Source organism: Saccopteryx bilineata, chromosome 3 (genome assembly GCF_036850765.1).
Source record: "Saccopteryx bilineata isolate mSacBil1 chromosome 3, mSacBil1_pri_phased_curated, whole genome shotgun sequence".
Taxonomy (NCBI): Eukaryota; Metazoa; Chordata; class Mammalia; order Chiroptera; family Emballonuridae; genus Saccopteryx; species Saccopteryx bilineata.
In genome coordinates this window covers 153,910,333-153,932,459 of record NC_089492.1, presented here as the reverse complement: position 1 = coordinate 153,932,459, position 22,127 = coordinate 153,910,333, and the positions used below count along the sequence as shown (strand labels likewise).

At 41.2% G+C, this 22,127-nt stretch overlaps 1 protein-coding gene across 2 annotated transcripts in view; it reads right to left on the bottom strand.

Moving 5' to 3' along the window:
- Positions 1–246: 246 nt before the first annotated feature.
- AFF3 (ALF transcription elongation factor 3) overlaps positions 247–22,127 on the bottom strand; it is a 719,747-nt gene continuing 697,866 nt past the window's right edge. For both annotated transcript variants that reach the window (XM_066267825.1, XM_066267826.1), the window contains 6 exons: positions 21,732–21,868; positions 12,091–12,162; positions 10,128–10,221; positions 7,820–7,869; positions 7,447–7,670; positions 247–3,872 (listed from right to left, as the gene is read on the bottom strand). In XM_066267825.1, coding sequence (XP_066123922.1) covers positions 3,751–3,872; positions 7,447–7,670; positions 7,820–7,869; positions 10,128–10,221; positions 12,091–12,162; positions 21,732–21,868 — 699 coding nt within the window. In that variant the 3' untranslated portion in view covers positions 247–3,750. The remainder of the gene's footprint in view (positions 3,873–7,446; positions 7,671–7,819; positions 7,870–10,127; positions 10,222–12,090; positions 12,163–21,731; positions 21,869–22,127) is intronic.

The following is a 22,127-nucleotide window of genomic DNA, read 5'->3' as shown; positions in this document are numbered from 1 at the left end:
TCTGTGTGCACATGTGTATACGGCTGGGAAACAGGAAAGACAGGGAGTAAAGTGTAGTTATAATAAAAAAAAATACTTCTTTTCCCCCGTGAAAAAATATCAGACTTAGTAATGATAATCTGTGGGAGCTATGTTAAAAAATTCATGAAACAAGGTTGCTTCTAGAGAGATTATGAAATGGGGACCTGAATACTTATTTAAACATATTTTGCTTCTAAAGTTACAGAAATTGGTAGATGTTTTTTTACGTACAACTCAATTTCTCTCATTTACAACATAAATCATTTAATGTAACATTTGCAACCTTAGAAAGGCAGACATTTTGATCCAAGTAGTTTATAAATTCCAATTTCACATGGATTAAAAACTGCAGATAAATTAAGTCACAATAATATCCTGTACATGCATTAAGGCTGGTGACTGCTAAAGTCTCTTGGGTATCTACAAACAGGAAACCACACACAGATTACTGGGTCTGAAGAGTGTCTACATCATTAAAAAAATCTTGCTTTTGTTTCTTTTTTTCTTTTTTCTTTTTTTTGGTGATACAGATTTCAACAGTAACTCTGGAAAACTGTGAAAAATGTTATTTAAAAATATATATGTATGTACTACTGCACAGTTTCAAAGATGTGATTCATAAATAATGTTGGCTGCATGGATTAATTTTATAACAATTACTGTACTTCCAAGGTGATGCAGACACGCAGTGACTTATACTCAATATTAGGCACTAGTAATCTCCTTCAGGCGTACTACAGTTTTATGGTAGCTGTATTGTACATATATATTTTTAAATGTATGCATTTATACAAACTGTGTATATTGTGCATGGGATGTCAGAAATGTACACATCACTGTTATATAACACACACACTGTTGTTGTACATACTAGGACGCATTTTAGTGCAGACAGTCTCATTGCATTGCGTTCTAGGTGTTCAATCTAGTACATAATTTGTCAGCTCTTCAGATTATTTTTCCAGTACATTCCTCTTTAGATAGTGGGTCCAAACTTCCATTTGTGATTTGAAAGTTTCCAGAAATAACTGTTTTAACCAAACCTCTCTTTCCAGGCACAATTCTGCACATAAGTCTGATCTGTGTAGAGCAGAAACAAATCCCAAATTTTGATCAGGAATGCATGAGGTTACTCTCTTTGAAAGGTAACTCTAAAACTGTCACCAAGGTTGGCATCCACTCAAGTCATGGAAGGCTAAGGTCAGTTGAACTTCTGAGGAAATAATATTTATTCAAATAGAAAGAAATGATAGACATTATATGTTGAAATGGAAGAATTTCTATAAGGAAAGACATAAAACTGTGAGCAGTGGTTGCCTCTTGGGGGTGGGACTTACTACTTTTTCTACATTTCTGTTGCTTGAATTTTCACAACAAAGCAGGTATTGCTTTTATAATTAGAAAATGCAAAAAAGATATTTCTACTTTGAACAAAACTGAGTAAAAAGAGCAGTTATGAATGACCTTCACAAACAACAAGAAGATGGTTCCTTAGCATAATCATCTACATCCAAGCAAACAGAAACCACTGCCCCAACGTGCTCACAGAAGAAACGAAAGCCCAACCTAAAACGACCAGTGTCAGGTTCTGCTGGGCAATGTGGGCCATCGAGCGCTGAGAAAATGCCCGAGGCCACCCATGTACTTAGGTGGGGTTCACAGTCAGCACACCACGTGGACACCACACAAGCCCTGAAGCCTTAAAGATGGACAAGGCCAGCAAAGCACCCTGGGGACGCACCTGAGGGCCATCCCTTTATGTAAGAGTATGAATATTTCATCGGAATTCAGCAAGAGTAAGCAGAACTAGGCCTCAGTTCTCAAAAAAAAAAAAAATAAATAAATAAAAATCACAATTTCTTAAGTTAGACTTAAATTTCCAACATCAAGTGGGATTGTGTACTCCGCCATGACAACTAGTAAAAGGGATGTGAGAAGCACCTTGGTGGGATAAAGGTAAAACAGAAATTCTGTTAATAGTTCCAGATGCTTGAAGGCTAAAGTCAAATGCAAATTTCACAAACTCTTCACTTGCTCATTTTAAATTAATTTCAGGTCACCATTTGTATAATTCAATCATTGGTATGGTTTTCAATCAGTGTTTAGCAATCTTATTTCCATCAGGCTTACAAAAATCTTAATACGATCAGCTCATCAGTGAGAGAACACACAAGTATCTGTTATAAATGTTTTGTGCCACCTTCACCTTGAAAAATGGATTGCTCCATAAATTGCATCACCTGTCTTTCTCAGACCATCCTGGTGCAATTTTGTCATGTGAGAGGCCACAGGAACATTATTTTTGTTTTTAAAGTATGGCAAACATGTCCTCTTTTTTTAGGTGTTTTTTCTTTTTAACCAATATTTTGAAATTCAAATATATTTAATAAGACTAAATCTAGGGCTTGACAAAGGACTATAAAAGAAACAAGTTTCTGACAAAAACTGTAAACAAGAAGCCAAAAAGCTAAAATGTAAACTTAATTTAAAAAGAAAGAAAAGAATTGAGGGCAAGACATAAATATAGCAGACACACAGGCCGTAGCATGGTCTTCCGAGATTGCCGCCCCTCCAGCGCTGTGGTCGCTGCAGGAATGAATCACCCTGAGCAGGAAGCAGCTTCCTAACCAAAGCCTGGAACACACGCCCCATCCCTAACGTATGTAAGTGGCACACTGTGCATGAAGAGTGAGAGGGTTAGACATCAGCAAGATAGCAAGTAGTTGTTAGCCTGATAAGCAACAGATACAGACTCGTGAAGGGTCCTTTCAGGAAATGTCCTAATTTGGCTTAGAACATTTGTAAAAAAGCTATCATGGAAAGAAAAGGGTAAAAACATATTGGCTGACAAATGCCACATGGCTCGACAGCCACCGTGTCACAGTGGCAGGAAGAAGAAACACGTGTGCTGGGCGGGCTTGTCGCTGCACGTGCGAAAGATCTCCATGCCTAACTGAGCGCCAAACTGTGCTGTGGCGGCTCTTGTGCTGGTTCACTGTCAAAGGCACTGAGTTCTGTGCCACTCTGCATACTTTTAGGGGTAGGGCAGGGAAAGCCTATGGGAGTTGATCTATTTGCTTATAATGCATTTAGTTGGTAAAAGAGTTGGATGAAGGGGCGGGCATTAAATGAAAGGCAGGGTATTTGGTAACATGCAACCTAGTAAACATTCAGCACAAAAAATAACTGACTTATTTTCATTATTCAATTGCCCATTAACACATACATTTAAAGAATAATTGGGGAATAGTACATTAATACTGAAAGTAATCAATAATATAAGAACTACGTTCATCTTAACTGGCAGTCAAACTTCTGGTGTGCTGCATTGCACCTGGTTAACTAACCATGAGATTTTGGTTAAGTCATGGTTCAGCTTGAAGTAGAAAGTGTGTGTGTGTGTACGATTGTGTGTGTGTGTGTGTGTGTGTGTGTGTGTGTGTGTGTATCTCCTCTAATCAGAAACCTCTGACCATTCTGTCTAGCCGGGGATCACGGGAACTAGACAAAGCAAATGTGTTAAGGAGCTGTGTGCCTCACACACACAGCCCGCTTCTTCTAAACCACACGTACAAACACACATGCCCTGGAAAAAGACCGTTGTTGGATGCTGAGAACATATTCACTGCAGTCTGATTAACGACGTGGCTAGGGTTTCAGTAGCACAGTGCCCAGAAACACTGAGCTATCCATAGGGACAAGAGAACATTCAGCTGCAGAGCAAGGTCCCTAGGACAGGTGGGTGCTGCTCCGCAGCCAGTGCAAGCCCTGCTGGGAGTACTGGACCAGATGTTCCATGCTGCTGTGGAGGGTGACAGGCCCCATGAGCAGGTCCAGGTCGTTGAAGAATTCTAGGGGAAAGAGAGAGTCGTTAAGAGTGCCACACATTGTAAAAAAAATAAAAGAGTGCCACACATGGTACCAGTGTGCTACCCTGGGAGACCTAAGAAAACATACACTTGTGGTCTCTGTATAAATCAAGCATGTCTCTTCCATCCTGTGGCTTTAGCTTTCAACTGAACTGAATGAAACCCACATGTAGAGACTCATACTTTTATCCAAATAGTCACTCTGTTGGCAATTTTTATTTTATTTTATTTATTTATGTATATATTCATTTATTTATTTTTGTGACAGAGACAGAGTGAGAGACAGATAAGGATAGAGAGGCAGGAAGGGAGAGAGATGAGAAGCGTCAATTTTTTGTTGTGGCTCCTTAATTGTTCATTGATTGCTTTCTCATATGTGCCTTGACCAGGGGCCTACAGGAGAGCAAGTGACCCCTTGCTCAAGCCAGCGACCTTGGGTTCAAGCCAGTGACCTTGGGCTTCAAGTCAGCCACCTTGGGCTCAAGCCAGCAACCCTGTGCTCAAACCAGATGAGCCCATGCTCAAGCTGGCAACCTCAGGGTTTCGAACCTGAGTCCTTCGCATCCCAGTCTGATGCTCTATCCACTGCGCCACCACCTGGTCAGGCTGTTGGCAATTTTTAATTCAAATGAATAACATTTACTAAGCCAAACAGTAAGGAAAACTGACTTCCTCAGACTGCATTCTCCTTGTGCAGTAATGCTTTCCACCCTGGACATGGGCTGTGGCTCTGTCATCCCTTATCCTAGACTCAGCTGTAGAATATGCTGAGCCAGTGAAGGGGGGTCTCAGGCTCCAGGCTCCTGCTGGCAAACCAGAGACAGTTTTGAAACATCTCTGGTGAGGTCACCTTCTAGTCCTTGAACATTCTCTGGGCTTGTCCTTTCATTAAACATTTATCATGTGCATCATGCTAGGTGAAGTAAGGTAGAGGCAGGGAGTATGTCAAGATCAGCAATGTACAATAGACTCTCCTTTCTCAGAGATCATAGCTTAGTAGCTAACAGAGGCAAATAAATGCATATAGCTGCTATGCTGTCATAACTGGATCCCTGTACAACACTCCTCCAAAAGAAGTACTTGGGAGAAGTTTCTCCAAGGTGCTCTCATACATCCATGCTGAAGGAGGTCCTGTGGGGAAGGCAGGGAGGGGGAGAGAGAAGCCAGTTACAGGTGGCTGGGATGGCAGCCACGGCAAGAATCTGGGAGCCAAGCAGGGAGGAGGGCTGGTTAGAAAAACAACGCTGACTTCTCACTGGACCTGTGGTACTGCCCCCTGGTGGGAGGCACCTGGAGCCTGGCCTGCTCAGGGTCTGCCAAACTGGCCAGGTCAATTTTTATACATTTGTTCTTTCTGTTTTGTCTTCTTACGACACCCACCCCACTCCATCTCAGATACTCAACTACTATCTGCTTTATAGAGCCCAGCTCTATGCTGCTTCCCACTGGATTTCCAGGGTCGGCACCCCTGGGCTGCGTGTCACGGACTATTGAGTTGTATCTCCAGTTTCATGCACTCAGGGTCCACCTGCCTAGCCATGCCATAACTTCTTCATCAAGGTGTTCATGATGAGGCTTTATGCTATCATGGGAACAAAATTTGCATTTAATGACTTGAAAGTGACCTCAGATTTATACTTTCACCTGAGTAGCAAATTGGTATAATCATTTAGGAGAAAAGTTAACAATATATATCAAGACATATAACAATATATATCTTAAAAGAATCTATACCTGTTGATCCCAAAATTCTACTTCTACAACTCCCTTCTGTAAAAAATATGAAAAATGATTTACATAAATATATTTATCGTAACATTATTTGTAATAGTGGAAAAAATTGGAAGTAACCTAAGTGCTCAACAACCAGAGAAGAGTCTGAGAAATCACTTTATGGTTTTATTTATTTATTTTTTTTGTTTTATTTTTTTACAGAGGCAGAGATAGACAGGGACAGACAGACAGGAACGGAGAGAGATGAGAAGCATCAATCATTAGTTTTTCATTGCGCGTTGCGACTTCTTAGTTGTTCATTGATTGCTTTCTCATATGTGCCTTGACCGCGGGCCTTCAGCAGACCGAGTAACCCCTTGCTGGAGCCAGCAACCTTGGGTCCAGGCTGGTGAGCTTTTCGCTCAAGCCAGATGAGCCCGCACTCAAGCTGGCGACCTCGGGGTCTCGAACCTGGGTCCTTCCGCATCCCAGTCTGATGCTCTATCCACTGCGCCACCACCTGGTCAGGCCACTTTATGGTTTTATAAGCACAATTATGACAGTAACATAGAACTATCATAAAAGGTGTTCTTCTTTTTCTTTTCTCTTTCTTCTTTCCTCCCTTCCTTCTTTCCTCCCTCTCCCCCTCCCTCCCTTCCTTCCTTTCTTCCTTCCTTCCTTCCTTTTCTTTTTTTTTTTTTGAGAGAGGGAGACAGAAAGGGAGAGAAATGACAAGCATCAGCTCCTAGTTGCGCCACTTCAGTTGTTCATTGATTGCTTCTCATATGTGCCTTGACTGGGGGGCAGGGGGCTCCAGTTGAGCCAGTGTCCCCTTGCTAAAGCCAGCAACCTCGGGCTCAAGCCAGCGACCTTAGGATTGTATTTATTATCCCATGTTCAAGCCAGTGACCCCGTGCTCAGGCTGGGGAACCTGAGCTCTAGCTGGATGAGCTCATGCTCAAGCCAGTAACCTCGTAGTTTGAACTGGGAATCTCAGTGTCCCAGGTTGACATTCTATGACTACACCATCACCAGTCAGGCTGGCCAGGCCATAAAGGGTGTTTTTGAACCAGTTAGTAACATGGGAAAATGCCTGATATAATGTTAAATAATAAAAAAAAAGACAGGCTATATAACACTGTATCTATACTATGATCTTATTTTGGTAAAAATATATGCATATTTGGAGAGTAGAAGAAACTTCAGTAGAATGTTAACAGTAATTATTTCTTGGTGATAAGACTGATGATACAGAAAGTGCTTTTTTCTACAACAGTTTCCTATACTTCATAAAGTTAGCCACAGTAAACATGCCCTCCTTTTATAATCAGTAAAAGAAAAACATTTAAAAAGAAACACAGTAGTACTGCTACATGTAAACACTTCCTTTTCATTTGGAAGAGCTACACTTAGATAGCTAGTAACATTCATACTCATTAGTTAATTAATAAATTTAATGTTTCAGATCCCCAACTGTGTTCTAGACACTGTTCAGGTCTTCCAAAAAGTAGGATAAAACATAATCCTTACCTTCAAGGAGCTCACTGTCTACAGGGAAAAGGACATACGTGTGTATGTCTATGTCTGTATCGATAGCTATATATCTGTATCTGTATATATTTATATTACCTGTAACTATATCAGCTCTATCTTTATCTCTTACAGTGAAGATAAAGGTAAGTTAAAGTATAGGAGGCTCTGAGTGAGGGGCAGAGGTCAGGCAAGTTTCCCATAGTAGATGACAGCTTCTGTGATTTCTTCTTTGGTAAATGATGACAACTTGTCTGATGATGTTTCCCTGAGCCGCAGTGGAACCAGGCACACCCCCTAAAGGCACACACACCTCTGTTCTCCTTGGCCAGGTTGTCCGCCATCTCCCAGTAGTCATAGCTGTGCAGGATGCTGTTCGTGATGCTGACGTGATTGGCTGCCATCTGGTGGATGCGCTGTGGGATGCTGACGATGGTTGAAGGGGACAGGGCGTTGGTGTTGGACAGGCTCCCCTGCGATCCCACGGAGCTGGTCGGAGAGGGATTGGGAGACATGGGGGAAGGAGTTCCAGTACTCCTGAGGGGAGAGCATAGAAAAACAAGGGTGGAGAGGTTGGTGCCAGGTGAGGTGGGGCAGCCCCTCCAGACACTGTAAACAAAGCAGCAGTCTGCCCAGCACCAGGCAGCGTCTCATTTATCACCTTTACTTTGGAAAAATCAACGTACTTTCCACTGGCTCCCCACGGAGATGGGGCTTGGGCAGCTTTAGATGAATTCTGCAGAAAAATAAAAACAATGATAGTGAGTCATGTGCTTAAGCTTCTAGAGCCGACAGTAACATGTTCTCAGGTGATGGCTGACAGAATGGTCGACACTGTAGATAAAATGCAGATTCCTAGACACCGGATCCGGGGCTCACAAACCCTAGCTGAGCCCGTCTCTGAAACCTAGTGGGGACAACTGCACGGCCTGCAGGGTCCCACAACAGGCCACAGAGGAGCGCTTTCCCACAGCCTGGGTTCCCATGTCCCAAATCCCATGTTAATAGATTAAATCCTAATCCTGGAGGCCAGCTGAATCCTGAACCAGTTTAATTTTTCCATTTTAAATTAATTTAATTCTAAAAAGGAAAAAGAGCAGAGCGCCCCCCCCCCCGCCCTCCCCTCCACACACCGAGAACCCTTTGTGTTGACACGCAGGACACATCTGCACAAGCACCTGGCATACATTTAATGCCTGCAAACACGGGACACCAAATTGTATTATTTCAACTTAGGAAGCTTAAAAGCATTTCTCTTAAAAAATGTTAAGCTTGAATATTTCTAGAAGAACAGATTAAAATACACTTCCTTGACAGATTGGACACTCACAAATTCTGATTTAACCTGAATATTCTCATTTAGGATGCTATGTTTCAAGAGCCTGCTGTTTGCATCAGGCATTTCAAGACGTTCTGCCTTTGGTAAGGAAAGTTCCTAAATGTACAGATACATTTCTTCTCTGAGAGCCCAACAATGCTTTCTTGGACCTAAGTCTATGGGACTGTTAAGGTAAAGTCTTGCCAGTGCTGATGTGAATTTTTCCTTCTAGAGACAAGAAAACAGCCTCAGCCTGGTTCCCTAGAGACTGAGCATTTATCTTGGTTAAAAAGAACTTTATAAAGTCATGACTGATTTTTAGTTTTTATGGGGGTATTATCAAGATGGTAAGAAACGGCCTTCTGTGTGGCAATTTGCAGCTGCCCCCAGGCCTCCTCCACCACCATTAAGCCCTGTGACTGTCCAAACACAGCGGGAACAGTGCCCTTTGTTCAGAATAGCTCTGCACTGGTGGAATACTCTCTATGGACAATTTATCATAGTTACCTGCAGGTTCCATAACCAGGAAACTTTAAGGAGCAGAGAAATAGCCTTTAATTAAAGGGTGACTACCAATCACTACTAAAGGGGAAACTCTGATTTTTAAGTTGTGTCCTCCATGCATTTTGTACATATTTATGGACTGTATACATACATTAAAAACTTCTTGTATTACTTAGAAGTTCCCTTGTAACCCCTGTGGCTCACAGAGTTCAGATTCCTTCCCTACTGCAGCATTTTTCTTGGCTGTGATAACTCTCTTTAGTAATAGTTTTTAGATTCTAAATTTTTAAAATTGACTTATTTTGACATCAGGTGCAAAAAGCAAAGAGAAAGGCTTACTGTCAGCCAAGACCATCCCCATCCTGGCTTAGCACCAGGTTATTCTTCATACATGATCAGGAAGGAGCCAGCTTGCTGGCTTTAGCCCACGGGACCCCCAATGTAGCCTGGCCATCAGAGAGAATCTCTAAGAAGTGGAATTGAGGATTAAAGGATCTAAAATGATGGTTGTGTATCTGATAAAGGGTTGTTGGAGGTAGAGATGGTGTAATTTCTTGTTTCTATAGACAGATGGACAGTGACTAGATCCAGCAATCTCAAATGAATGATCACTTCAGCTCTATTTCACAAAAGTACATGAAAGAAAGTTTTTGTGTTATTCTCCTAGTGAAAATGATTTCATTCCTTGGGATAGGGAAAAGTTCTATCTTCACATTTACATATTGTTACTGTCCTAGTGCCTCTGAGTTCTAACAAGGCATTTCTTATCATCGAAAACAGTATCTTTATCAATAATTAAATTAGCTTCAGGAATTAGCTAGCAAGTTCTCAGTAGTTAGTTACTTCCAAGAGTAGGAAGATCTACATGAACATGAAGAACGTAATGTTAAGTATCAAGATGAATCTTCTACCACATGGAATTGGTAACTAAATCTTCTTTCTCTTGAGGCATAAAAATACATGGCTTCAAGGCAGCGGGATGAATTAGCCAGGCTCCCAAGGCTATTCTCTGAGCCCTGAACACCATGAGTATATCATAAATAAGTTTTATGTATTACCATACATAAGGCTCCTATATTATTTTCAGAACAATGGATCCCACCCTCAAAAACATCCTTGATAGGGAGACAGCTGAATACAGGGAACAATGTCACCCATTAGCCAGAGAGTACCTTGAAATAGTCAATAAGTGCTTTTGAGTACTTTACAGCATGATCCCTTTTGAGTCGAAACATCCGCCAGTACAGGAGAGCCAGGCATCGGTAACTGCAGTGGAAGAAGAGAAAGCGTAAGTGTGTCCTCTGCAGACAAGACTTTAAAAAATCATTGTTTCAAGCACTCAATATTTATATCACGATTATATATATATATAAAATATATATATACATATATCTTAAGTATCTGACCTTCCTTTTGTTCAGAAGATATACTTCAAAGGAGTTACTTCATAAATATATTTAACATTAGATCACTCCACACTTGCTTTATAGCTTTGTTGGGGTGCGGGACTGGCCATTTTCTTGTTTCACCACTAGAGGACAGTGTCTTCCCATGAGCAGAGTGAGGAAGCCCTAGCACACAGCTCTCCCACTTCCTGGGAGTCAGGGCATAGCCACCCTGAACTTGAGGTATCATCGGCTTTGCTGAAAGAATCGCCTTCCACCTGTTTTTATTCCTTTACTTTTAAACTACTTTATTTGATTATATTTAGTTCAAGGAACAGACATGTGTTTTATAAACATGAAAAACTCTATGCTGAGAAGTTACCATTTTACTGATATATTTTATGTACTTAGTGTTTACATATTAGTAATTTGACTTAATATTATTAATCATTAATTTTTTAACCCTAATATGGGACTTAAAAGTTTGAAAAGAGTGCAGAAAGCATTTCCTGAGACGTCCTCTTATCCTTAGTGCTTTTCATTCATAATTATTGCTAACTCAGGTGTGGTGCTGACACGGCCGACTCCACGGTACCAAACAGAGCGTGACACTCTCCCTTTGCACATCACACTCCAGATGAGGTGAAGAGCACAGCTACCTGGGCCTTCCTGTTTTTGGATGTTGCCATTATTTATTCATTTCTTTGAGACTTGACTGTCCAGGGAAGTATAAACCTTTGGAGAGTAAAATATTTTGGATCCCTGTTACAGGTGTCTTGTGATTTGGAGTTTGGGGTGAAGTGTCCTGAGGAGATGTAATGGAAATTACTATTATAATCACATTCACTCTCCCTGCAATCATTACAGATATAAAAATCTATTACATGTTGGTTAACATTTTTTTTTTTTTGTATTTTTCTGAAGCTGGAAACGGGGAGAGACAGTCAGACAGACTCCCGCATGCGCCTGACCGGGATCCACCCAGCATGCCCACCAGGGGGCGACGCTCTGCCCACCAGGGGGCGATGTTCTGCCCCTCCGGGACATCGCTGTGTTGCGACCAGAGCCACTCTAGCGCCTGGGGCAGAGGCCAAGGAGCCATCCCCAGCGCCCGGGCCATCTTTGCTCCAATGGAGCCTCGGCTGCAGGAGGGGAAGAGAGAGACAGAGCGGAAGGAGAGGGGGAGGGGTGGAGAAGCAGATGGGCACCTCTCCTGTGTGCCCTGGCAGGGAATCGAACCCAGGACTCCTGCACGCCAGGCCGACGCTCTACCACTGAGCCAACCGGCCAGGGCCTGTTGGTTAACATTTTAAAAGAAAAGTTTTTATTATCAAAGTGTAATGAACTGCTTCTCAGGTTAACATGTTGAGAATCTGAATGTATCATCTTCAGTCATACTAATCCCACATGTAAAGAGATAGATGAATTATTTTCATTGTAACTAAAATATTAAACACAAGATAAATTACATTTGGCACAACACATGTTCAAATCATTAACACACACACTCACCTGATTTACACACACACACACACATACACACACACAAACTTATGCTTGTATAATAGACCTGTCAAATTTCAATCACTGAATGAGCATCACTCCTGGTATAGCAGTGAGCAATGGGATGGCCTATCCCTGGCCAATGTTAGACTTGCACTTGGCTTTGCATGTTAGAAGACATGAGAGATTTTGCCAATGGTGAGATACAGGCTGAGCAGGCTATTTTAAGCTGACAGGATACACTCACCACAATGCAGCCAGTTGTTTATCTTCTGGTGTGGCATTGGGGCCTGAATGAGTTTTTAGTCTCATAGCATACCTAGAAGAAAAAAAAGCAAAACCAAATAATATTTTCAATTTTTATTAAATTTATGGTGCTAACATTGGTTGATAAAATTATGTATGTTTCTTTTGTGTGTGTGTGTGTGTGTGTGTATTTTTCTGAAGCTGGAAACGGGGAGAGACAGACAGACTCCCGCATGCGCCCGACCGGGATCCACCCGGCACGCCCACCAGGGGGCGATGCTCTGCCCACCAGGGGATGTTGCTCTGTTGCAAGCAGAGCCACTCTAGCTCCTGGGGCAGAGGCCAAGGAGCTATCCCCAGCGCCCGGGCCATTTTTGCTCCAATGGAGCCTCGCTGCGGGAGGGGAAGAGACAGACAGAGAGGAAGGAGAGGGGGAGGGGTGGAGAAGCAGATGGGCGCCTCTCCTGTGTGCCCTGGCCGGGAATCGAACCCGGGACTTCTGCACGCCAGGCCAACGCTCTACCACTGAGCCAACTGGCCAGGGCCTGTAGGTTTCAAGTGTATGATTCTATAATACATCATCTGTACGTTGTATTGTGTGTTCACCACCCCAAGAAAGTCTCTTTCTGTCACATTTATCCCCCCCACCCTCTTACACCCCCCACTCCCTTTCCCTTGTATTAAGCACCAAACACTGTTGTCTGTGTGTCTCTGAGGGTTTTTTTTTTTGCTTAATACTTCCACCTTTTTCACCCAGTCCCCAAATCCCCTTCTCTCTGACAAATGTCAGTCTATTTTCTGTATCTATGAATCTGTTTCTATTTTGTTTGTTAGTTTATTTTGTTAATCAGATTCCACATATAAGTGAAATCATATGGCTTTTTTCTTTTTCTGGCTGGCTTATTTCACTCAGCATAATACATATTCTCCAGGTCCATCCATGCTGTTGCAAAGGGTAAGAGTTCTTTCTTTCTTTACAGCTGAGTAGTATTCCATTGTGTATATGTACCACAGCTTTTTTATCCACTCATCTACTGATGGACACCTGGGCTATTTCCAAATCTTGGCTATTGTAAACAATGCTGCAATGAACATAAGGGTGTATATATTCTTTCCAGTTAGTGTTTTGGATTTCTTTGAATAAATTCCCAGAAGTAGAAATTTCTTGGTCATACGGCAGGTCATATGGCCATTTTAAATTTTCTGAGGAAATGCCACAGTGGTTGTATGAGGGTTACCTTTTCTCTACACTCTTGCCAACACTTCTTGTTTGTGGATTTATTGATGATAGCCATTCTGACAGGTGTGAAGTGATATTACACTGTAGTTTTAATTCACATTTCTTTGATGATTAGTGAGGTTGAATATTTTTTCATATGTTTATTGTCCAACTGTATATCCTCTTTGGAGAAGTGTCTATTCAGATCCTTTGCCCATTTTTTATTTGGATTGTTTTGTTTTTTGGGGTTTTTTTGGTGTTGAATTGTCTGAGTTCTTTATAAGTTTTGGAAATTAACCCCTTCTCAGATGTATCATTGGCGAAAATGTTCTCCCATTCAGTGGGTTGTCTTTTCATTTTGTTGTAGATTTCCTTTGTTGTGCAAAAATGTTTGAGTTTGATGTAGTCTCATTAGTTTATTTTATCTTTTGTTTCTCTTGCCCAAGGAGATATATCAGAAAAAAATACTGCTATGAGAAATGTCTGAGATTTTACTACCCATGTTTTCTTCTAGGGTTTGTATGGTTTTGAGTCCTACACTTAAGTCTTTAATCCATTCTGAGTTCATTTTTATGCATGGTGTAAGAAGGTGGTTTACTTTCAGTTCTTGCATGCTTCTTTCCAATTTTCTCAATATCACTTATTGAACTGTCTTTATCCCATTATATGTTCTTGCCTCCTTTGTCAAATATTAATTGACCATAAAGATGTGGGTTTATTTCTGGGCTTTCTGTTCTGTTCCATTGATTTATATGCTTTTTTTTTTTTTTTTTGTATTTTTCTGAAGTTGGAAACGGGAAGGCAGTCAAACAGACTCCCGCATGCACACAACTGGGATCCACCTGGCACGCCCATCAGGGGGCGAAGCTCTGGCCACCTGGGGCGTCGCTCTGTTGCAACCAGAGCCATTCTAGAGCCTGAGGCAGAGGCCACAGAGCCATCCTCAGCGCCCAGGCCAACTTTGCTCCAATGGAGCCCTGGCTGCAGGAGGGGAAGAGAGAGACAGAGAGGAAGGAGAGGGGGAGGGGTGGAGAAGCAGATGGGTGCTTCTCCTGTGTGCCCTGGCCGGGAATTGAACCTGGGACTCCTGCATGCCAGGCCGATGCTCTACCACTGAGCCAACCAGCCTGTTTTTATGCCAGTAATATGCTCCTTTGATTACTGTTGCCTTGTAGTATAGTTTGACATCAGGCAGTGTGATTTCTCCAAATTTGTTCTTTTTTCTCAAGATTGCTAAAGCTATTTGGGTTCTTTTGTGGTTCATATTCTTTGGAATATTTGTTTTAGTTCTGTGAAATGCACCATTGGTATCTTGATAGAAATTGTGTTGAATCTACAGATTGTCTTGGGTAGTATGGCCATTTTAACAATGTTAATTATACCTATCTATGAACATGGTATATGCTTCCACAAATTTTATTTTCTTTACTTTCTTTCTTCAGTGTCTTATAATTTGCTGAGTACAGATTTTTTACATCCTTGGTTTAATTTATTCCTAGGTATATTATTTCCTATTAACGCATCTGTAACTGGGATTGCTTTCTTAGTTTCCCCTTCTGATCATTATTGGAGTATAAAAATGAAACCACTATGTAGATATTTATTTTGTAGCCTGCTACTCTACCGAATTCATTTATCAGTTCTAGTAGGTTTTTGGTGGAATCTTTAGGGTTCTCTATATACAATAGCAGGTTATATGCAAATAGTGACAGTTTTACTTTTTCATTTCTAACTGTGTTGCCTTTTATTTCTTCTGGTCTGATTGCTGTGGCTAGGATTTTCAGAACTATGTTGAATAACAGTGGTGAAAGCAGACATCCCTTTCTTGTTCCTGATTTTAAGGGAAATGCTTTTAGATTTTGTTTATTGAGTATGATGTTGGCTGTGGGTCTGTCATATATAGTCCTTATTATGTTGAGGTATGATCCCTCTATTCCCATTTTGCTGAGAGTTTTATTTTTAATCATAAATGGGTGCTGGATTTTATCAAATGGTTTTTCTGCATCTATTAATATGATCATGTGATTTTTATCTTTCACTTTGTTTATGTGGTGTATCATGGTTTTTGATTGTGAATATTGAACCAACCTTGCATCCCTGGAATAAATCCCACTTGATTATGATGTATGATCTTTTTTTTTTTTTTTACAGAGGCAGAGATAGACAGGGACAGACAGACAGGAACGGAGAGAGATGAGAAGCATCAATCATCAGTTTCTTGTTGCGCGTTGCGACTTCTTAGTTGTTCATTGATTGCTTTCTCACATATGCCTTGACCGTGGGCCTTCAGCAGACTGAGTAACCCCCTGCTGGAGCCAGCGACCTTGGGTCCAAGCTAGTGAGCTCTTTGCTCAAGCCAGATGAACCCGCACTCAAGCTGGCAACCTCGGGGTCTCAAACCTGGGTCCTTCCGCATCCCAGTCTGACGCTCTATCCACTGCGCCACCACCTGGTCAGGCAGTATGATCTTTTTAATGTATTGCTGGATCTGGTTTGCTAATATTTTGTTGAGGCTTTCAGCATTCATTAGGGATATTGGCCTATAATTTTCTCTCTTTGTAGTATATTTACCTAGTTTTGAAATTAGGGTAATGCTAGCCTCATACTGTGAGCTTAAGAGTCTTTCCTTCTCTTGAATTTTTAGGAATAGTTTGAGATTATGTTGTTAGTTTTTCTTTGACTATTTGGTAAAATTCACCTGGGAAGCCACTTGGTCTGGGACTTTTGTTTGTTGGGAGTTTTTTGATAACTGCTTCAATTTCATTAGTTGTAATCAATCTATTCAAAATTTCTGTTTTTTCCTGATTCTGTTATGGAAGATTGTATGTTTTTAGAAATTTACCCATTTTGTTCAGATTGTCTAATTTGTTGGTATATTGTTGAGTTGTTTGTAATATTTTCTTACAATTCTTTGTATTTCTGTGGTATCAGTTGTTACTTTACTTTTCTTCATTTCTAACTTTATTTATTTGGGTCCTCTCTTTTTTCTTCTTGTTGAATCTGGCTAAAGGTTTGTCAATCTTTATCATTTCAAAGAACCAGCTCTTGGTTTCATTGATGTTTTATATTGTTTTTTGGGCTCTATTTCATTTACTTCTGCTCTGATCTTTATTATTTCCTTTCTTCTACTCACTTTGGACTTTGTTTATTGTTCATTTCTTAGTTCCTTTAAGTGTAAAGTTAGATAGTTTATTTGAGATTTTTTCTTATTTCTTAAAGTAGGCTTGTAATGCTATGACTTCTCTTTTTATGATTGCTTTCTCTGTCTCATAAGTTTGGGGTTGTTTTATTCTCATTTTCATTTGTTTGAAGATCTTTTTTGACTTTTTTCCTTGATCTCATTGTTAACCCATTCACTGCTTACTAACATGCTATTTAGCTCCCATATCTTTGTGTGTTTTTCAGGGTTTTTTTTCCTTGTGATTGATTTCTAGTTTTATACCATTATGGTCAGAGAAGATGCTTGATATGATTTCAGTCTTCTTAAACTTATTGAGACTTGTTTTGTGTTCTAACATGTGGTCTATCCTAGATAATGCCTTTGGATCTGCTGCTTATGAAACTAACCGGATTCTGCTCTGATGTTGTCTGAAGCTGTCCATTGGGTGTGTTGGTTCTGGGGCCTCTTGATAGGGACTCTGGATACAGGTCAATGTCAGATGTTGTTAGTGACTGGCCTTGGGCAACCTGTTTGGAATTATATAAAGTGATCCACAGTGGTGGTTGCCTCTGCTGGGTGTATGTGGGAAAGACAAAGCTGTGCATCAAGACTGGCTTCCACCAGCATTGAGTCCAGGGGCAGGTCAGCAAAAGGTCCAACATACCCAGAGATCTGCCTGTCCCTGCTTCCTCCTATTGGCTGCCTGTTAGGCTTAGTAACTGAAAGAGCCTCTGGTGGTACTCGAGTTGCATGAGGAAGGTTCTCTGTGAGGCACAGATAGGGGTGAGTAGTGTTTGCCAGATTGATACAAGTTCTATTGCAGTCCCAGTGCTGGGTCTAAGGCCATTTAGCAAAAGCCCCAGTGTATATCAAGTCTAGCTGCCACCCACTGGGTGCATGTAGAACTTTGTGGAGGGGCAGGGTCTCAGAAAATCATCAAGGTAAGGCCAGCAGAGTTTATCAGGCCCAAACAGACCAAGATTTGGTTGTGTGAAGGGAAGGCTCTGCATTGGTTGGGCATGCAAACGGCCCCATCCTAGATCCACACAACCCAGTTTGTCCCAGATTCTGCCAGGAGCTCAGCTGGCAGGGGTGCTGGGAGATGGAAGAGTGGGGCTAGTATATCTTCTGTGGAGGGGAGTGCTGGTCAGGTTTGGTGGAAGGAGGGATGAGCCTGACCCCAGAGCCACACAACTTTGTCACTAAAATCCTCTTCGTCTGCCCAGGCCTGTACACCCCTGCCCATGCAGCTGATTCCTGGCAGGGTGTGAGCTCCGTTGGGTGGGGCAACAGAGGGTCCAGAGGGTGGGCTCTTGCTTTCCTATAGGCTGACGTTGCACTGGAGTGCTCCACCCAAGAAAGATGGCACCTGTGGTGTGGGAGAGGGACTTAGCACAGGGATCTTGGCATCTGTTCCTTCAGCTTTCTCCCCAGAGCTACAAACCCCAGTCTTTTCATGTGACTCTAGTCTGCTCTATCAGACACAGATTAAGGTCAGTTGAGGCCCCAGGCACAGAAAATATTGGGCCCCTTAAAAAAAAGAGACAGGAAAAATAAAAATACACATTAACCATATTTTTAAATAAATAAAAATATTATGTACTATTAATGTTAAAAATGCGCATATGAAACCAAACTTGGTGTCATTAGAAAAAAGTGTAAAGTTGGGGTTCTGCGGAGCCCTTCAGAAGTTGGGGTCCAAGGTACGTGTCCAGTGCACCCTCAGTTAAATCCGCCTCTGTGATTCACCCTCTCTCTGCCAGAGCTCAGGGTGAGTGACTATGAATGAGATTTTGTGTGTTGTCCCTTTAAGAGTATGCCTTTGTCTCTAGCAGACTCCCATTTCTCCCTGGCAGACAGAAGCCTGTTGATTTTTACAACCCTATGTTATGTGGGTGCCTCTTTCTGGCTTTGATGCTCTGGGCTGGGGAGACCGGCATGGAGCTGAGACTCCAAGCTCTTCAAAGGAACCTTTGCAGCTGAGATATCCCTCCAGGATCTCAGCTGCTGTGTGTGGGAGTGGGGCCAGCCTTTTTCGTGTCTCTGCACTTCTTACCAGTCTTGATGCAGCTTCTTCTGTAAGTCCTTGGTTATAACTTCTATACAGCTAGTCTTCAGTTGGTTATTCAAATTGATGGATCTATATTTTAGTTGTAATTCATGTTTGATCCTGGGAGGAGGTGAGCATAGCTTCTACCTGCTCAGCCACCATCTTGGATACCATCCAAAGACATTTTTTTAAAACAAGCTTTCTTATTAACAATAGAACATCCTCTATGATGGAGTTTCTCTCTGCACAATACTTAGCTTTTCAGTGCTTGCAGATAATTCTTTCTTAAATGCTAGCTGATGCCATCTCATTTTTTCTGCGGCATTATATTGTGATGACAAGAACAAAATGACTTTTATGACCATCTAGCTACTTTCTGCCCTTTAGCAATACAAGTTCAAATGGTACAGATGGTTGAAAGTGACACCATTTCAAGCACTCTCCATATATATGGTGCATGTCCATTTTTCCAAATTTTGTTTTATGGCTGAATGGCTGACAAGATAGAGGCAAAGTTCAATCTTTCCAGGACAATCTCCAGAAAATAAACCCCATCCATTCCCATACTCAGAAGAATGCCTGGATTTACCCCTTTCTCGTTGTGATGGAACATTTACTTTGACAGTACTCTAAGTGTCCTGCATGCACAACTAGTGGCTTTTGAGAATTTTAGTTAATCACACGCATTTTCTGGCACTCTGGCCATTTTTCCAACAATATTTCAAATTACTTATGGATGCTTTGAGAGAGCTAAGGTAGTATGTGGAATGGTCAGGGAGTCCTGGGTTCAAAGCCCAGCAAACATTTATTAGTTGTGAGACCTTAGACAAACTAACATCTTTAAACCTCCATGTCCTTATTTATCAAGTGAGACTAATACCATTAATCAGATAAGATTGTTGTAATAACTAACTGAGATCATATCTTTAAAGCTCTTGGTGTAATGGGTGGCTTGTTGTAAATTGCTCAAGAAATGATTCTATTATTATACTATCTCCACAGTATGCAGGTGTAGAGTGTTTTCCTGTGTATCTCTTTGCCCAGTTTTCATACTGGTTGTTCTGGATTTATAATATACATATGTGACATCATAATTTACTAATATCAACATTCTCCAGTTTGGGTGAAGTATGGAAATGTCTTATTTTTATTTAGGTCCTTTTACTTTCTCTACTTTTAAATAACGTCTTGAATATCAGATGGTGGTATAATTTTTGTTTCAATCATAAAATTTAATTTATAAGACTCATGGGGATAGTTATTTCTCTTTTTCTGTTGCTCTTTATTCTCTCCTGATGCTCCAAAAATCTCTTAAAAATCTCCTTTCTGGCTTGACCTGTGTTGGTGCAGTGGATAAAGTGTTGACCTGGAACACTGAGGTTGCTGGTTCAAAACCCTGCACTTTTCTGGTCAAGGCACATATGAGAATTGATGCTTCCTGCTCCTCCCCCCTTTCTCTCTCTCTCCTCTCTAAAAAATGAATAAATAAATAAATAAATAAATGTAAGAAAACATAATCACTAATTAAAATCTCCTTTCTGTTTGAAGAACTTCCTTTAGCTAACTTGTAAGGGTGAGTTTTCCTTAGTTTGAGAATGTATGATATTTATTTCCTCTTTATTCCTGAAAAATAAAAGTTTCACTGAATTCAAAATTCACTGTTTTGATAATTTTGTTCTTCTTTTAGCACTTGAAAAGCATGCCTTTTTCTCCTGGCTTCCATGGTTTCAGATGCGTTGTCTGTTGTCATGTGAACTGGTTGTTCCCTTGCAGGTAACATATTATTTCTCTTTGGTTGCTTTCAGGGTCTGTTTTTCTTTGTTTTCACTTTTCAAATATGTAGTTATGACATGTCTTCATGTATTTCTTAAGTTTTATTGTATTTGGATTTTTCTCAGCTTCTGGAACCTACAGGTTTATGTCTTTTGCCAAATTTGGCAAGTTTTAGCTATTCAGATACTTCTTCAGATACTTTTCAGTCCTATTGTCTTCCTTGCCTTCTGGGACTGCAACAATATGTTAGATCTGTTGTCAGTGTGCTTGGGGCTCTATCCATTTTTTCAGTCTATTTTCTCTTAGTTACTATGATTGGGTAAATTCTATTTCCTGTTCATTGATTCCATCCTCTGTCATCTCCTCTGGACTACTACTGTGTCCACCCAGTGAGGTTTTTGTTTCTGTTAGTTTTGGGTATTAGACGTTATCCAAAGAAGCTGAACTGGCTGAAAACATAAATCATATGACAAAGGTTCTCAGTAGGGTTAACGGATGAAATTCCCTTAATGGTTCACTATGAAGATGATAAGGATGAGCACTCCCAGGTCTCCATCATGGAAGCTAAACATCTCCAACAATCCTTTGATGTGCCCCCATCAGAAACCCTGCTTCTGTTCACATTACATGTCTTAACACGGGTTAGGGAATGATGCTCATTTTTTTCCCCTTCTTTTTCCAAATGAGAGGAAGGGAGATACAGACACAGACTCCTGCATGCACCCTGACTGGGATCTACCCAGCAACCCCTGCCTAGGGCCAATGCTCTTCCCATCTGGGGCTACTCGCAACTGAACTACTTGTAATGCTTGGGGAGGAGGCTTGACAGAGCCATCCTTAGTGCCTGGGGCCAACTTGCTCTAACCATTTGAGCCATGGCTGCAGGAGGGAGGAGAAAGAAAGAGAGAGAAAGAGAGATGGGGTGGGGGAGAAGGGAGAAGCAGATGGTCACCTCTTCTTTGTGTCCTGACTGGGAATCAAACCTAGGACTTCCACATGCCGGGTTGATGCTCTACCGCTGAGCAGACTGGCCAGGACCATGATGCTCATTTCCTAAGCCTTATAGTAGAGCAATGCCAGAGCCTCTGAGATAGTATATCACATGATAAATTTTCATTTCCTAAAGTCCCCCTGAATCTTCTTTCCTTTCATTAAATACTCCTGGATCATTACTGACGGAATTAGAATTGAGATTACATAAACATTAACCAGAATTTCAAAAAGCAACAAAGAGGTAAAAATGAGTTAAAAATCTGCCATTGCCTGGCTTAGTGAAGTAGGCATTCATATCTCACTTAGACTTAGCTTCCTTCCTACAGCAATAAGGAGCTGCCCTGCCTTACTCCCAAAGAGAGCCAAGGAAGTAAGAGGTGTGAAAGTGTTGTGCAAAATCTTACACCACTCCCTGCCCCTGCAGCAGTAAAGCACAACAGCACCTACCTGATGAGCTCCACTGTTTCCGAATACATTGTGTAAGGAGACTTAGATTCCATTGGGCCCTGTTCCATTGCATTTCCACACTCAATGAAGGACAAGGCTGCTTCAGTGTAGTTCAAAGCCTTTCCAAACTTTTCCACCTGATCAACAGAGTTAACACAGTGTCTTCCTTAAGTAGAGTTTTTTTAAACAAATTTGTCATTAGTTTATACATTGTATTTGAGAAACTCAGCTTTTGAGTTCTAAAATCCTGTGAATGGAGCTGAGAGGAAAAAAAAGAAACAGGATACTTCCTTTTCTAGATATCTTCATAAATCGCCACTGGTTTAGGGTGAGTGAATGGTTACGGACAGAACTGTACCAAATCCATATAACAACTGCCAATCAGAACTCCCCAGA